This window comes from Cyprinodon tularosa, unplaced genomic scaffold (genome assembly GCF_016077235.1).
Source record: "Cyprinodon tularosa strain WSP-4 unplaced genomic scaffold, ASM1607723v1 ctg198, whole genome shotgun sequence".
Classification (NCBI taxonomy): Eukaryota; Metazoa; Chordata; class Actinopteri; order Cyprinodontiformes; family Cyprinodontidae; genus Cyprinodon; species Cyprinodon tularosa.
In genome coordinates, this window is record NW_024038724.1 from 1,230,537 (window position 1) to 1,248,818 (window position 18,282).

Sequence of the window (18,282 nt, forward strand, 5' to 3'; positions counted from 1 at the left end):
TTTTTGAAGATTGCCACAGCCATACAGTGGAGAAAAGTGAAATTCCTGGTGCGCAGAAAAACAAATAAAGCCCTCCTTGCGCTTAACCAAAGTGGTGGCAGAATGATGCTATATAAATTATTTAATTAGAAGGGACAGGGAGACTTATCAGAGTTGATGCTAAATACTGAGAAATGGTGAAAAAAACCTATAAGAGGAAAAAAATAGATGCAAGACTCAATTGAGGCTTAGAAACCAAACAGAAAAGGTAAGATTCAAATCAAAGGATACTCAGGATTTCTGATGAAATAGAAAATCTGTCTGAGCTTGAGCTCTCTAGTAACTGCAAATGCAACATAAAAAAATAAATAAATAAAACACTTAAGAGATATATACTCGGCAGTGGAGGCATCCTCTGGATTGGGAAGCTTTTTCTTCACTTTCCATTTTAAGAACAGCAGCACACTGCAAAAACAATCTAGAAATAAGTAAAAAAAATCTTAAATTAAGTGTATTCACCCTTAATTTGAGTAGGTAAATGAGACAGTTTGCCAATGGAATGAGTAATTTTACTCTTAAAATAAGATAATTAGATAATATGCACTTGAAATAAGACAATGCAATTGTGTTTTCTTATTTTAAGTGTAAATTGTCTTGTTCCATTGGCAAAATGTCTCTTTTACCTCCTCAATTCAAGAACAAATGCACTTATTTTAAGAAAAAATTACTTATCTAGATTTAGATTTTTTGCAGTGCAGAATTTATCTACAGATAAAAAGGAGCAGTTGATTTGCAGAATTTGAAATCTTATGCTTGTGTCTGAGTGTGTGGCTCTAAATATGTCTAACAGGCTGATTAAAAAAAAGACGACAGTTTGTTTAGTTTCTTGTTTTATTATGAACCTTCCAGTTACACAGCAGCCATCTTGTTTAAAAAAAAACAACAACAAAACAACTCACATTGCATTCAGATATCCCAGTCATGTAAATCCCACTGTTCATAGTGAAATCGTTCTGGTCAGAGCAACAGATAACAGTCATGTGAGCTGTTTTCAGTCCACTTCAACAAGGAATGCCATCAGTGTTTAGGAAATACCTGAGAGGAGCAGCTTAGGATGACAACAGGCTCATTAACAAGAGACATTCAGAGCTTATACTTATAAAGAGAAGGCTTAAATCAGGCTGTCACACTGAGCAGCAACTACTGTGTAAAAAATGAAAATTGGCCACGTTTCAGCCCTGATCCCACCACACCCACAATTAATAACACTTCAACATCTGGAGTCAAAGACATCTGTAAACCTTCAACAGATCAATAGGAACATCTCTGATATGTTCAACATTTCAGAGAGCAACAACTGAGCAGCTAAAGCAAGCTAAAAAAGGGAAACCTTATTAGTTTATGGTCCTATTTTCCTCCCCTGAACATCACAAATCTTTTTTCATCACAGTTTTAGGAGAAAGGAAAAACCATTTATAGATTATTTTGTTGGTGACCGTAATAAAACACCTCAGATGGAAGACTGGGCAAAGCCCCAATAATAGACAGAACAACAGGAAATAAAGCTCGGGGCTGATGGTAAACAGAAGGTTGAACAATGCAACCCACAGAAAAATGTTAAAAGGCAATAGTTTCGGACTTGTGCAGAAAAGTAGTGTTGCGCTAATATGACACAGCTTTGCACGGCGTTCTAAGACTCAGCGATGCAGGAGAGGATGATAATAATGCATCTAATAGTGAGAAAGCGTCTTTCGATCAGATGTAACAGCACTTTTCTGAACCATAACCGGAGTCTTTGTCCAAACCTTTGATTCTGTGCATGTTTTGGAGATCAGATCTTAAATATCATATTAAGAGGACTTTGCTGGAAGTAAAATGCATGACTGATCCTCAGATGGAAATGGAAATATCACAGATTACAGAGAGAAAGGGACAAAAAAAAAGATCTCCTTAATGGTAAAACACAACTGTTATAATTTTTAAAATAATTATGATAATAGGATTTAAATCTTAGCTAAGATTAGCAAAAGAAAATTTGGTACTTCATTTAAAGGATCATCTGAAACAAGCGTATTAAATATTTTATGGGAGGAATTTGACATTTTTCTCTGTTAGTCTCCAACAAAGCTCTGCCTAAAAAAAACTTTCAAAAAACATGAAATTTTCTTTTGAACTCCAGAGCACCTTTTAAAATAAAAATACATTTCTTCAGGGTTAGAAGACAAAAACAAAAAAAACTTGGAAATGTTATTTTGGGGCTTTAAGGAAAAGAAATGGAAAACATCCCCAAATGTGACATTGAATTCCTCTGTATGGTGTTAAACACTTTAAGGCTTTGGGGCTGGCTCATCGCTGCGTGGAATCAGTGGCGTCTCTTAGAGATAGACGTCCATGGTGTTCAGGATCATGTGGCGGCACAGGGGGCAGTTCTGCTGGTAGATCGGCTGCCTCAGAAGGATGTTGGTGCAGTCCCTACACAGGCAAAGGTGTCTGCACGGCAGCAGCACCACCGTCTTGATGCAGTCCTGACAGATAACGCACTTTTTCCTCTCCTCCTGCTCTTTTAACAGAGTGAGCAGACTCTCAGCAGGCAGAGGTTTACCGTCTTTCCCTAAAGACGGCGACATCTTTAGTGGTCTGTCTGCACTACATGAAGGTGGATCCCGGGGCTCCTGTTGGAGTCCGTCTCTACCATCTGGTGGGTCCCGTCGCTCTTCTCCGGCGTCGCCGTCACCTCTCACTCGGTTGGCGTTATCCCGTTGGAGCGCTGTCCTCAGCACCAGGCCCAGCAGGCTGCGATGATGAGACAGCTGAAGCCAAAATCTTCTCTCCAGCAGGTAGAGCTGCTGAAGCCTCTGGTGCAGGAGCTGCAAATTACGCTGAAGAACATCCGGGGTCCTCCACAGGGCTGAGGTGAACCGCCAAAGAGCCCGATACAGTCTTCTCAGAGCAGGGAAGGAGTTCACGTAAACCAAAATGTGCACAGCTGCTTGTCGGCTCAGTCTGGGGTTCAGGTAGGCGGTGGTCAACAGGGCGATGGTAACGGTAAGCAGGAGGCCATAGATGTTCAGGATGAAGATGGAGATGAACATCTGGACAAGGGAGGCGATAAAATCCAGAAGCAGCTTACAGGGAGACCACAGGAAGGCAGACGTTCCAACCAGGCTGCTGTACAGGAAGGTGAAGAAGGTGAGGGCGAACTCCAGCACCTTCTGCAGTGGACTGGACACCGTCTGCCACACACCCACAGCCGCCAGGTAGACATTCTGGGTGGCAATCAGTGCAAAGTTCACCACCGTGTTAGTGAAGTAAACCACCAAGCTGACAGCGATGCCACAACCCTCCAACACAGACACCAGACCCCTGCACAGGTGATCCTTCCCACGCAGCAGGACGTGCATGGACAGGTAGCCCACCATCTTCAGACTCTCCAGGAGCCCCTCCAGAGCCAGAGCCAGGCTGCCCAGCATGCTGAGCGTCCAATGGGCCAGGTTTGATGTTGTCTCTGCCATGTACATGGCAGAGAACAGGGTGAGGTCCCCCACATGCAGAAGCAGGTTGAGGATCAGGGTGGGCAGGTTGGTGATAAAGGCGATGACCGTTAGGAGGGTCCTCACCACGGTGTGGACGATCAGAAAGTTCAGGTCCAACAGTAAAGCTGCCACATCCAGGCATTTCCCAACTGTGGATATCACAAAGTTCACCAAACCCATGGTGCTTCCTGCTGAGATTAGCCTGCTATTTCTCCCTGCTCAGAGGTCGCAGCAAAGCACATAGTGGTTACTCAGTTAAATAACCGTCACATCTTCGGCGGCCCGTTGCTTCTGCGTTATCAAATAAACCGTTAGTATATAACTTCTTATCATTTAACACTAAATCCCTGCTTTCATGGCTTCTGCTACTGAAAGGACAGGATAGCATCACAAACACACGCGCTTACAGGAGCGGATGTTTGGTTTCAAACGGTCCGATCAAACTTCCGCTCATTTTCCTGGTTTCGTTTTTGCTCCATGGTTCAGAGAAGATCCAGAAAGGCTCCCAGAGTGAAACGGAAAAGTCACGGAGAATTCACTGCGTGGAAATGTGTCGTACGAAACCAGATTAAATGATAAAAAATGAATAATAACAACGCAAAAAGATGTGAGGAGTTTATCATCCACGCAGCCATTTTTGTTTTGGTCACACGTCAGCTGACTGGATGGGAATTTCGACTGTTTCTCGGGATCTGGTTCATTTGAACCAGATCTTTAAAAGAACCAATTCTCTCAGCTTCGAAACATCCCTGGAACGGAAGTATTATAATGTAATAAAATTTTAGTAGGGTAGAGCGAGGTAAAGTGAGACACTGGGTAATGTGAGACAACCCCTGTATCTAGGCAACAGAACACATTTGTATGGTGGCTGAGTGCAAAACATATTTACAATTCAAAAACACATTAAAGCTACAGTGTGTAATAATTACAGGGATATACAGTCAGAAATGTAATATATTATACATAACTATGTTATTTATCATCATCTACGAGCTCAGCCTCTTAACCTTAATATTTGCGTTGCCTTAGAATTCGTTATTTATAATTACATAGGAGCGGGTCTCGCAGCCATGGAGGCAGACATCTTTGCGCTACGGCAGCGCAGAGCCAACAAACTAGCGATTGCGAGATCTCCAAAACGTCACAACGATGTAGAAAAAATTACGGGTATATTTATTATCTTAAGTCTACATGAAATCTATACCCTACACAGACTAATGAAATACTATCTGTAAAATTATCTATGTAAACAAACCTCATCACTTGAGAAGGTAGGTGATGCGGACCTCGTGGAAGACATTTTGTCCCGTAACGCTTGCCGTACTGTTGGGGGGGAGAAGCGGTGGGGGGGAGATGTTCATGTTGCTGCAGTCTGCAGTCTGACCGCTAGATGTCGCTAAAAGTTACACACTGTAGCTTTAATACAGGTTATTAAGTGATAACATCACAATATATAGCCTATATATATATATCTATATAAAACTAGTTAGAAGTACTATAAATAAGGCATTTGCCGAAAAACGGCAAGAAAAATACCCAAAAAATAATTAAATACCAAAGAAAAGTAATAAAAAAACTACATGACAAAATAATTCAATGGCTCCGGCCAGTAATACACCGTGCCATTTGCCGGTGAGCCACCGGAACTGCTGCAACGCAGCCACTGCCACGAATTGAGCTTGGTACTGCTACTTGGTCCTGCCACCTGGTTCGTGTCCCGTAAAAGTTCCAGAGACCATCCGCACGAAGAACAAAATGGTGTAAATTGGCTGAAATTTGCTCCACAATAAGGGCAAAACATTGTTCGCTTAGCGTAAACTTAAGAAAAACAGCTTCAGTGCAATTCTTTCCATCTAAAATCGCCGCTGACTTTTCACGTGAAGCAGGAGGACTACAGATTGAGCTGTTTGTACTACAAGTCAGGGTAATCGTGACGTCACATCCGGCCACTGGGACATTCCCTATCCGTGTAGCCGTCTTTTGTTAATTTGTTTTTGGCTTTGCACTTGTACAAGTGTTTCCGAACGGTCAATTTTTTTTTAGATGTAAATTTGTTTCCCTATAATGTATTTTTTTCCCTCTAAAATGAAACTTTCTCTCACCTAAAATCTAACTTATTTAAAATGTGAATTTGTTTCCTAAAATGTAAATTTGTTTGCTAAAATGTAAATTTGTTTTTAAAAATTTAAACTTTTTTTTCAAAAAAATTTGTTTCATAAAATATAATTTTGTTTCTTCAAATGTTATTTTGTTTTTTATTTGTTAATGTGTTTTTGAATTGTAAATGTGTTTTGCACTTCTCAGGCAGCCACCGTACATTTGTGCCCATGTGACCCTTTTTGTTTCCAAGCTCCTCCCATTTCCCCTTTTCCCTAAAGGAGAGAAGCTCATTTTGCTGAGGTAAGCAAAATTTTTTCTAACAAAATGTTTTTTTTGCATGTAAAAGTAAATTTTCTTGCTGTCAACTTAATCAACTGTTGTGCCAAAGCAAATTGATTCAAGTACAAAAATTGATATCATACCTGTTGATGAACTACCAACATATAAAACCATGTGATGATGCTAGCTGAAGGTTAGCCTGAATTGCTAAGAAAGGTCATTTTTTCAAAAATGGTGGAGGTGGGGTAAATTGAGACAAATGCTGTGGGGTAAAGTGATACAGTGTCTTACTTTACCCTCACCATGAGGCACGGGTTAAGTTTAGTTGTAAACATATTTTAATGTAATATTATATTGCATATGTAATGTAATATTACTATTAATTACATATTAATTAATATGTAATGTTATATTTTTATTTTAAATGTCAAAAACATTATAGAAAAGCCATCATGCCAAGGAAATACACTAGGAAGACAACCTGGGGCAAAACACCCCTCGAGGAGATGGAGAGTGCAGCCGCTGAGGTCAAGGAAGGAAAGAAGTCTCTAAGAGCAGCTGCAAGGGAAAGAAATATTGACAAGTCAAGCCTTTTAAGATTCATAAAGAAAAAAGAGAAAGGGGAAGTAAAATCGGTAGCCTGGGGTGCAGTAGCTGAGGCAAAGAGAATTATTACAGATGAGATGGAGGAGGAACTTGCCGAACACTTGAAACAACTAGCTGAACAGTTCCATGGCCTTCCTCCAGTTAAGTCCCGTCAACTGGCCTTTGAATATGCAGAAAGAAACAATATCCCTGTCCCTGACAATTGCACACTAACTGCACCCCTGATCGTCCCAGGCTGCTAATCCTGGATAATCTAAAAGCTCACATCGCACTCAAGGCAATAGAAATGTCCAAGAGCAACGGAATTATTCTGCTCACCCTCCCACACATCCCATCGCATGCAGCCTCTCGACGTGACCGTGTATGGCCCGTTCAAGACCCAATACAGCTGTGCTCTTGATGGGTGGATGGGGTCTAACTCCATCTACCAGACTGCAGGACTTTTGAATGAGGCTTTCATGTCAGCAGTGACACCACGCAACACCACTTTTGGATTTAGGTCCACTGGGATTTTCCCATATAACCAAGACATTTTCCCTGATGAAGCGTTTGCACCATCCATGGTGTCAGACCGGCCAAACCCTGAGCTGCAGCTTGCCAATGCAGATGATCTGGATGGTCCACCCCCTGCAGATGATCTTGATGGTCCACCACCTGCAGACAAACCACCAGCTGCAGATGATCTTGATGGTCCACCACCTGCAGACAAACCACCAGCTGCAGATGATCTTGATGGTCCACCACCTGCAGACAAACCACCAGCTGCAGATAATTCACCCGCTGATGCTTATCCATCCACTGTGCATGGTCCACATGGATGTGCCTCGCCAGCTGATTCAGATGTGCCACGTGTTCCCAGCCGAACTGGATATGTGTCTCCTCGTGAAATACTATCACTTCCTAAAAGTCCATCCAGAACACAAACCAAATGAAAGCATGTGAAGACAGCCATCATAACTGATACTCCTGAGAAGCAGGCAATTGAAGAGGCTTATAAAGAAAGACAAAAGAAACTGGCGGGGGAAAAGCAAAATAGCAAAGAAAAGGGAAAACCGAAAAAGAAAGCAACCAAAAGGAAAATCGTAGTTTGCAGCTCTGAGGAGAGTGATGTCCCTGTCCCATTTGATAATTAAGAAGAGAGTTCTGAGGATGAAAGAAGTGATCCAGGAAACAAAGATCTTTCTGTGGGTGACTTTGTCATGATTAACTTTACAACCAAACACAGGAACCTCCGGTATATTGGCATGGTTGAGAAAGTTGAAGATGATGAAATTCTTATCCAATTCCTTAGAAAAATTCAGGGAAACACAAAAGTGTGGGAGAGACCCACATTTGCTATTAAAGAAAAAGATGTGGCGCATGTTCCCAAAGCAGATGTGGTGAAGAAGCTGCCTCAACCTAAGAGGCGTGGAGGGACCACACGTAGAGAACAACTCTTCATCTTTACCTGCAATCTTCAGGGCTGGAATGTGGAGTAGTTGTAGAGGCCTACTGTATTTGTAGAGAATGAGTGATGCTCTGATTGTGGATTTAGTCCTGTTGAGTCCCAGGCTGTTCTAGCTGGCTCTAAAGGTCCTGTGTTCTGACCCCGAGACTGTGTTTTGATATTAAGACTTATATATACATATAAAAAAAGGGATAGTGTTGTAGGAAAAAATGTGCTTAATAGACCAATTCCAATGGTTATTTTACTAGTCTGGCATTTGTTCTGGGATGTGAGGTTGTCAGGCCAGCTGTAAGGATTCTAACCTGTTACAACATATGTTGTTATGGTAGTTTCAGAGTGGACAAAGTAAGTGGATCCATTTACCCCTGGTTGGTTCCCTTTACCCCGTTGACTTCTCTGGTCTGTCTCACTTTACCCCTTAGCTGGGGTAAAGTGAGCCACAAGACCACTTTTTTAAAAAACATCATATTTTCACTGCCCTTCATCCTGAATACATTCTGATAATGGGAAATGTGTAAATTTAACTGATATATCATTTTAGCTCACTTGGAGGGGAGCAAATGTAAAAAACGTCTCACTTTACCCCACTCTCCCCTACTTTGCGTCCCTGGAAACAAGGTAGGGGAGAGTGGGGTAAGATGAGCCAGTGGGTAAGTTGACCCACCCCTTGTATCTAGGTAACCGTTCACATGTTTTGTCATCTGACCATAAATTAAGGAAGCACCAATCATTTCCAACTTGCTGCGATAAAGACAAGCACATGGGAGAAGGGGTAAGTACTTTTTTACACAAGAAACTGTTTTTTGCTTGTTTAAGTAAATTTACAGCATATCAGGTAAAATGACTGTTATATCAAACCAAATTTATCTGGGTCTAAAATTATATATTATACTTGTTGGGGATTTTCTTACGTATAAAATCATGTGAATCACTTCACTAAAGATTAGCCTGAATTTCTAAGCTAGCCCATTTTTTCCAAAATGGTGGCTATGGGGCAAAGTGAGCCAAAGGCTATGGGGTAAATTGAGCAAATGGTTCAACTTACCCCACCACAAGGCAAGCACTCTCAGACGTATAAAATAGTATTTCTTTGAGTATACTCAACTGATTTGTCAAATGTTTCCCATTGTAGAACAGGGATCATGCCAAGAACCTACAAGAGAAAAACAAACTGGGGCTCAACACCCCTTGAAGCGCTGGAAAGAGCAGCCAATGATGTCAAGGCTGGAAAGTCCATCAGATCAGTGGCAAAAGAGAGAAATATTGACAGGTCAACATTGAGGAGATACATAAAGAAGAGGGAGGTAAAGTAAGTAAAATCAGCAGGGTACAGTGGAACAGCAAAAGCAAGGAGAGTCTTTTCAGAGGAGATGGAGAAGGAGCTAGCAGACCATATGAAGCAGCTCACAAACCAGTTCCATGGCCTTACACCAAAGAAATGCCGGGAACTGTCATTAGAATTGGCAATCAGAAACAACATTCCTACCCCCAGCAACTGAAGAGAGAAAGGTTTAGCCGGTAGGAAGTGCAAGAAACAACATAACTCAGTAGGTTGGCATAGACCAATTTATCTTGTGTAGTTCAATATAGTACCATTTCCTTTTTAGGTAACGATTGGTTCAGGAATTTTATGGCACGCCACCATCTCTCCTGCCGTATGCCCGAAGCAACATCTTTGGGAAGGGCTACGGCCTTTAATAGAACAACAGTTGGAGAGTTCTTCGACAATCTGGCTAAGGTGATGGACAGGTAACAGAATTCAAGTATTTGAAAACATAATGATTTATGAAAGCTACATACAACAGTTAAGTAAATTAACAACAAACTGATGGCAATGCATATAGCCTGGTATAGCCCATTTTTACAAACACTTTGCATTACTTAAGGTTTAACTATTCTGATTATCATCATTGCTCTTTTCTTTGTTTTACAGGCATAAATTCCCTCCAAACATGATATATAATGTTGACGAAACAGGAGTAACAACAGTTCACACACCAAAGCAGGTCGTGACAGAAAAAGGAAAGAAACAAGTGGGCGCCATCACATCTGCAGACAGAGGCGAACTGGTGACTGTGGTCTGTGCAGTCAATGCGACTGGTAATGCAGTCCCACCCATGTTTATCTTCCCAAGGGTTAGATACAAAGACCACTTCATTACAGAAGCACCACCAGGGTCAATTGGTACCTCCACCAGATCAGGCTGGATCAATGAAGACACCTTCGTTGAGTTCCTTGAGCATCTGGTTCAGCAGACCAAGTGTTCCCCTGACCTGCCACTGCTGCTGATCTTGGATAACCATGAAGCCCACATTTCTCTGAAGGCTTTGGAGATAGCAAAAACAGGTGGTATTGTTATGCTCACAATTCCACCTCACACATCCCATCGCCTGCAGCCTCTGGATAAGTGCGTGTATGGTCCATTTAAGACCTATTACAGCAGATCTCTCGATGGTTGGATGAGGTCCAACCCAGGAAAAACAGCTAGCATATACCAAATCCCTGGCTGTGTGAGCGATGCTTTCATGTCAGCAATGACACCACGAAATATCTCCTCTAGATTCAGATCCACTGGGATTTTCCCTTACAACAGAGATATCTTCTCTGATGCAGAGTTTGAGCCATCCATGGTGTCAGACAGGCCGAACCTGGAGCAGCAGCCTGCAGCTGCAGGTGATGCACCTGTGGTTTCAACTTCCCTTTTGGCTGAGCTACCTTCACCAGGCCCTGCACATGCATGTGCTTCACCAAGTGACCCAATTTCACACCCCAACCATGCTGGATATATGTCTCCTAATGACATTCTACCCTTACCCAAAAGTCAGAACCCCCGGAAACAAACAAACCGAAAGCGTGTGAAGACAAGAATCCTGACTGATACACCTGAAAAGCAGTTAATCGAAAGTGCCCATAAAGAAAGGCAAAATAAACAGAAAGGCAAAACAGAAAGAACCATAAAAGAGAAAGGAATGCTGAAGAGGAAACAAACCCAGAAGAAAATCGCAGTAGAAATCAGCTCTGAGGAGAGTGATGTTGCCATCCCATTTGAAGACACTTCTGAGCACGAGAGTTCCAGTGATGAAAGAAGTGAACCAGATGTCTCAGATCTGGTAGTTGGTGACTTCGTCATCGTAAAATTTGCATCCAAATGCAGAAGCCACCATTACATTGGCTTGGTTGGCAGCCTTGCAGGCAACGAAGTGAGTGCCAGATTTCTGAGAAGAATCTGAGGGATCACTGGCAGTAAGAAACCCACCTTTGCATTCAAGGAAAATGATGAGGCATCTTTCCCACGGAGTGATGTGCTGAAGAAGCTACCTCAACCTCAAAAGGTTGGAGGAACTGCAAGGAGGGAACAACAGTTCATGTTCCTCTGCAACCTTTACAGTTGGAATATTGACTAGTTATTTTGATTAAATGGTTTTGAAACTAACTGGTGGTTCTCAGGAGTTCAAAACTTTTCAAACTGTTTGTTAGCACAATATGCTCATGTTTACATTTTAAAACCTAGAGGGTCAGTTTACCCCAAGATGGCTCAATTTACCCACTTACTTGGTTCAACTTACCCCTAACCTGGGGCAAGTTGAGCCACAGGAACACTTTTTTTTGAGAAGTCATTATTTTGGGCAGCTTTGTCAGAGATGCATTCTGATAATTTCATTTGATAGGAGACATCCTAAAATAAAATAATATGTTTTCATTCTATTTCTGTGTCATTTTTCCTTACGTCCAGAACAACATAAGTAAAAAATGGCTCATCTTACCCCACTCTCCCCTACATATATATATATATATATATATATATATATATATATATATATATTCATATATCTATATATACATACATATATACATATATAAATATATATGCAAAAAACAAAAAAATTTAATTGTTGAAGCTTGTATCTATCTTTTCCTAATGAACTGTTTTCAATTTTGATGAATAAGCTACACCAACAAAGGTGCAACACATAATATAGGTCCGCGTATGGTTTGTGAGTTAGCCACAGTTACATTAAAAAAATCTAGCCTAGCAAAAAATAGACATTAGGCATACGTATGTGTAAACAATACCAACAACTAAAGAAAAACTATGGGATGCATTAGATATGCTATATAAATATAAAGAGCTAAAGCTCTTTATAGCCAGGACCGTGGAATGATTTTCAGCAAATTGCATTTTTTTCAAACTAGAATTGCCATTGAACTTTCTGACACATGAAAAAAAAAACCATACATTTTGTAGAGGTTGAAATATATAAGCTGTTCCCATCATTTGTGATCCAATAGGCGTTTCTGTGATATCTTTTATATATATTTTTTGAACTATAAACATGTGTGATTGTGTAAGTCATGGTTTTCAAGAACAAAACCCTCACACTGATGAGGTCTCATCTCTCCGTCTGTCCATCTGTCCATCCGTTGCCAACCTGCTTTATTTTTTTTTAATTAAGTAATGCATTTAATTAATTTCTAGCACAACCCCTGAAATTACACCTATTACACCTTATGAGCAACAAGGTAGTCCATGAATAGAGGACAGAGGCCTCTGAATGGCTGATATGTCAAAGAAACCATTGAATTTAGTAAAAAAAACACCTTTTAAACAGCTGTTCACGATAACGACGACTATATGACGGGGTAAGAAGCAAGACCTATTGAAAAAAAAAAAAAAAATCCATTATTGCCACAGAATAGTTGGAACTTACACACAAATTTTCTTACTGAGATGTGATTAGTGTTACTAAGATGGCTTTCTGTACAAATAGGTTTGGTAAAATATACTACATGAAAAAAAGGAATCTGCAAAAAGGATTAAACTTGTGCATTTGAACAGTTTTATGAGGTTAATTTCCCACTGATATTATAGCTAAGTAGTACATCCATGTATTGTCGCATTGCATTAGCAGCTCTTGTGACAATGCAGCAGAAAAAAACTTTAAAGCTTAGAACAATATCAACTGTAGGCCACTTCTTTCATTGTTTAAACCTCAGCACTGAGTTTTTCCTCCTTACAGCAGGAAACTGATACGATCATGGGAAATCCCGTTTAGGACCTCTGCATATATAACAAAGAGCAATTGTTTTTATTCCCAACGATGCCAACAGGAATGCATAAGAAGGGTAGTCAAAGCTATAAAAAGGTGATACATTTCTATGTCAGTGACCTGAAGTTTTAAGTCCTGATCTTTTTATGGTATCCATCCTTGTGGACTGTAGGCAGGCCAGCAGTCGGCTTCCTCCATTTGTTTTCTGTTCAACTAAATCCTTCCTCTCTAAAAAGACTTAAAGCATCTTTTGTCTTAAACCATCAGCATTTTTTTTTTACATTTACTGAATACAGTACCATATATGATTTACTCTGTACAAATGTGATGAGAGTACAAAAATCAACAAATAACACTTTTTAATATGTAAAAAAACATGTTAATGATTTTTTTCACATGATTTTTTCCCCATAAATACCTGTTTAAGTTTTTATTCCACACTTTTATGATTGAAAGCTTGTCATTATGTGCTGTAAAATTTTTTTTAAAGATGTGAAAAAAAAAACTTGCAACACATTTAATGTCAGGATGAAAAGGAGACTGTTGGACAAACTGTCTAACTTGTGAGCCAAATACAAAGAGCAAAGGATGAGTAATTTACTACATTTAGATGTTTTACCCACTGAGACACTTCCACTTCAGTGAGGAGGACATCCTCTTCTTTGTCTGTTCCTCAGCTTCCTACAGATGACTGAACATCAGTTACATTGATAATGGACAGTCTAGCTGGCTGTGTGGACAAAATGACTTGTAACTGTAATTTTTAGTCCTTGGAGTTTTTCATGCCACTATTACCTTTGATATAAAGTCATAGATCAACACCTTTATAGGCATCATTGTAAAGTGGATTGAAAATGATATGTTTTGTAATGACAAAATAAAATCGAACATGTTTTTGTTCGAAAATGGACCATCCGTTGTGATCTGCTATGAAGAAACCCCCTTTAAATTTGCTGCCCTTGCTGCAGGTTTTTAAATGTATGTCCTTCTCAACTTGGCATAACTAAAGACGTTATTATATATATTGTTGTTTTTAAACAGCTGTAGCTGTTAGGCTCAAAAGAATAGGACCCAGTATTCAAGGTATAGGCAGTTAGTTTTATCAAAATGTATTTTAAAGACAGAACTGCAGTGAACTGTGTCGGCATCTAAGGTAGGAACCTCTGCAGGAGGAGACAGCAGGTTAGTGATCGTGTCTATCTGGCGGAGGATCATAATGAATGTGTGAGTCACTAACCTGGTCTTATAGTTCAGTTCGAGCCCAGGGGAAGAGGTAGGTTCCAGCCGGTCGGCTGCCAATGAGACATGACGGGCGGCGCCCAGTGAGTCTCAGCTGCTGAAGCCCTGCAAGCTGGAGGAAAGGCAGGAGACCAGAACCCAGCAGATGAAGGAAGGCAGGATAATTCAGAGGGTGAAACCAAAGATGATTTCAGAGCCATGATGTCAGAGCCATGGTAGGTTTTCAGAGTCAGGAGATCAGAGGTCCAAAGAGGTGCTGGAGAGAAATCCAGAACAGAGTCGGGAACAGTTCCACGTTCAGTTAACAGCCAGGCAAATAATGGGCAGGAGTCCGAGGACAGGTCAGGCAAACAGATCAGAATGGGGACGGGCAGGCTCAGAGGTTCAAGATCAGACAATTAGAAACACAGGTATGCCAGAGAACTATAACCACAGGCTTAAACAATCTGGCGCTGATTGCTGGTCTGCAGGCAGGTTAAATAGAGCGGTAATAAGAACTGGGCAGAGATAAGCAGGTGATAGACATAGTTAACTAGTCCAATCAAATTCTGAATTCTATATGGGGTTTCAGGTCTTCGAGCCACTATAACACTAAGGGCCGGATCTATCAAAGGTTTGCGTGTATAAAAATGTGAGCTATTTCACTGCGCACGCAAAAAAATGTACAAACGGATCTATCAACAGCGTGCTAAAAGGATTTGGTCTTTAAAACGTGCTAAATAGCACCTCTTATCCATTTAGTACTTTTTCTGCTATGAATATGCAATATGGGGCATTTACACGCAAAAGTGCATCTTGTGGGAGGAGAACATGTAAATATATTAATTTAGCACTCGCAAAGTGATATATCAAACCTGAAAGCAATTTTGCTAACGGCAGCGGTTATTGTCGCAAGAAGGAGACATCGAAATGAAGCAAGGAGACGCAGAGAACGCATTTTTTCAGTCCGTGTGAATATTTTTGGAATGAACGAGGAAACGATCATCAAAACATATTGTTTATCCAGCATTGCCATTTTGGAGCTGTTGGGGTAACTCCGAATGGATTTGGAGCCAGCCACAAGGAGGACCCACGCAATACCAGATATCACAAAACTCCTTGCAACATTGCACTTTTTTGCATCTGGATCATTCCAGCGTACGGTTGGAGCGAGAGCTGGGATCTCCCAATCTCGTTTTTCAGAAGTGCTGTCCGACGTTCTAAATGCCATGTCGCCCTGACGCCCTACCGGAGAACCCTGACCTCCCCCTGCGCCTGTGGAGCAACATGCCAATGCTGCGGGGATGCGTACGTGCAGTAATCTCATCCACAGTCACTTCTTGTGAGCCATTTGGTATGTGCATTTTTTTTTTTTTTTTATTACTGCAGTGAAGTAGAAATTCAGCCACATACCACCTTAGGGAATAAAGGTTTCCAAAGTTTTTTATATGTATATATATATATATATATATATATATATATATATATATATATATATATATATATATATATACATATTTTTTTTTTTTTTTGGAGGGGGTGGGGGTGTCACTGTAAGATTTAAATTTCTTAATGCACTAGTTTGTACAAACTACTTTGCCGCAGACCACAAAACGCGCAAAACCATCATTTAAATAGGGCGTCTCCAACAGTTTTGCACCTGCCACCAGTTACGCAATCACTCTTGTTAAATCACCCGCAAACCATGGTTCAGCCCCTCGCGCAAAATTCCAGTTTGCGAGCGCAAATTACTGCACGCAAAATTGGATCCTGATAAATCCGGCCCTAAATATGCTATGATCTAAACCCCTTTTACCTCTGTCTGATAATTAGATTATTGTGTTGGAAGATGATGCTTCCCCAAGGTCTATATTTGTTTTCTCCAACTGAAAGATTGTCTCTCAGGGTTGCCTTGCATTTAAAATATTAATTTCTTTATCAACTTTCACCAACTTCTTGGTCCCTGCTGAAAAAAGCAGGACCACATTACAATGCTGCCACCTCCATGTTTCACCCATGGAGAAGTGTTCTCCTGATTGTTAGTTTATTACTAAGTAGTTTTTTTTATTGTGTGTCACCTGATCAGAGCACCTTTTTGTGATAAGATATATTGACCTTTGTGAATTTTACATAAACTTTGGGAAAAGTTCTAGTGCTGTCAATAGTTTTGACAATACTGCATATCTACAGTATTTAGACTGTGAACCAGCTAATGCTTGTTTAACCAAAGTAAACTCATATACTGTTCAATTAGGCTGTTTTATGAAGCTACTGCTTTCTCTCGAATCTTGACGATCTGTGGTTCTTGTTGTGACATTAGGCTGCTCTTCTGTTCCCACATGTTAGGGTTTATTTTTGGATGTGATGATGTCTTTGGCTGCTGACCAGTGCACTAGTCTTACATAAACTTACATCTATAATACATGTTTGTGTGTTTTAGAAAGAGGACAAGGGGCGTTTGGACTTCTTTGGGAAAATAAAAACTGTAACTCCACACAGTTATAATTACTGGAGTGCAGAATGGTTAAGACCCAGAGGGGGACTCTGAATTCCATTTATTTCTCCATCTTTGCTGCTCATTGAAACGCAGTGATGTGAAGAGGATGGGGACAAGATCAAGACTCAGAGATGGTTTCCTTGTGTGACTCAGAGAGATACCAAGAGGATGACTCAGACTGCTGGGGTTCCACGGTGTGACGTTCCTGTCTTCTCAGGGCTTTTGTTTGTGCATCTGCAGGATGTTCGACAGCTTGCAGGCAGCAGTAGCAGCTTCCTGCTCCATGACACATAGCTCTGCAAATGCACAGCACCGAGAATTATTGTAGGAAAATAATTGTTTGAACCGTCTCTTTGTTGGTCACAAACCTCTAATATCCTGATAAGCCTAAAAGTTTCACAAATCAATTATTTTCTAAATGATACGGATGAAATGGAGACAAATGGCAAAATTTTTTCATAGAAGCAATGATAATGTATTTTTTTTAATATTGATTTATATCTGAAAACATCAAATAGATTTTAGATATCTCAGAGAGTTTAGAGAAATAATAAACAACATCCATATTTTTTTAATGTTATTTGATAAAAAAAAAAAAAAAAAAAAGGTAAAACACCTATAGTGTATAAATTCAGTATGTTAGAACATTTTTGTCAGAGGTATCTAAATGAAGCCAGAGGTTTGGCTGGTGAGACTTTCATTTGAACTGTTTACTTACATTTTTTTAACAATGCTTTTCAGGTTCTTTGAAATGTTTAAGATATCAAAGGGAACAAAAATCTTACAGAAAAACATTTGCAATGAGAATTGATTTGTGGCTTAAAAATGTTGCTCAGACTACATTTATGTTTTCTTGAATTCAAACTAAAGTTATAAACATTTTGGACGTATTCTCATTTTGTGTTCTGCTCCATACCAATCTATACCGAGACTGATGCACAGAGAAACATGTCAGAGGGTTGTTTTATAGAGATTAATGCCTCTACAATATGTAATCACCATGGAGAAGCAATGTGAAATTCTCTGCTACTGCAGTTATCAAAGTGTCTCTTTGTCCCAGTCCCCTGGTTGTGACGGAGTTTAGCAGAAATTCAAATTTCTCTCCCACTCCTCCCCCAAGTTCCCTCAATCAACCGGTGCCCTCTCAAAGCCCCCATGTCCACTGGAAAGACTCACACAATAGCTGTCTCTCATCCAAGGCGGGTAGAGTACCCCCCAAAACAAGACACTCTTGGGCCTGAGCTGCTTGGAAAGAATGACTTATTCTCCTTCCTTTCCTTCCTGTCCTTCCTTTAGTGTTTCCTTAGCCAATGAGCTTAGCACTGTGAGATAAACAAGGCGGTTTATCATTATATTCTGAAGAATGGAGCACACACACATGACAGGGTGTGGTGAAGACGTAAATCAGGAGTTGTAATAAAAAAAAAAACATCCAAAAATGGTTGAGGCAAATGTGGATCTCAAGTTTTTTTTTTCTGTTTTATTCAAATTATTTCTTTGAGGTTTTTTGACACAGAAAGACATCCAGGGCTAAGGCTAATACTTACACTACTAGGGTATCTGTTAATGTTTATG

General features: G+C 40.3%; 2 protein-coding genes across 3 annotated transcripts; one reads left to right on the top strand and one right to left on the bottom strand.

Annotated features, from left to right (window-relative positions):
• Window positions 1–858: 858 nt before the first annotated feature.
• Window positions 859–4,178, bottom strand: rnf26 (ring finger protein 26). Its single transcript, XM_038284020.1, has one exon. The coding sequence runs from the start codon at window positions 3,690–3,692 to the stop codon at window positions 2,355–2,357; it is 1,338 nt and encodes a 445-aa protein (XP_038139948.1). The 5' UTR covers window positions 3,693–4,178; the 3' UTR covers window positions 859–2,354.
• A 4,504-nt stretch (window positions 4,179–8,682) lies between these two features.
• Window positions 8,683–11,568, top strand: LOC119782851. 2 transcript variants are annotated; one of them, XM_038284030.1, is made up of 3 exons: window positions 8,683–8,716; window positions 9,552–9,693; window positions 9,878–11,568. In XM_038284030.1, the coding sequence occupies exons 2-3, from the start codon at window positions 9,575–9,577 to the stop codon at window positions 11,172–11,174; spliced, it is 1,416 nt and encodes a 471-aa protein (XP_038139958.1). In that variant the 5' UTR covers window positions 8,683–8,716; window positions 9,552–9,574; the 3' UTR covers window positions 11,175–11,568. The 2 variants fall into 2 exon arrangements, with proteins under 2 accessions (XP_038139958.1, XP_038139957.1); XM_038284029.1 differs by lacking the exon at window positions 8,683–8,716 and adding an exon at window positions 9,349–9,462.
• The last annotated feature ends 6,714 nt before the right edge of the window (window positions 11,569–18,282 follow it).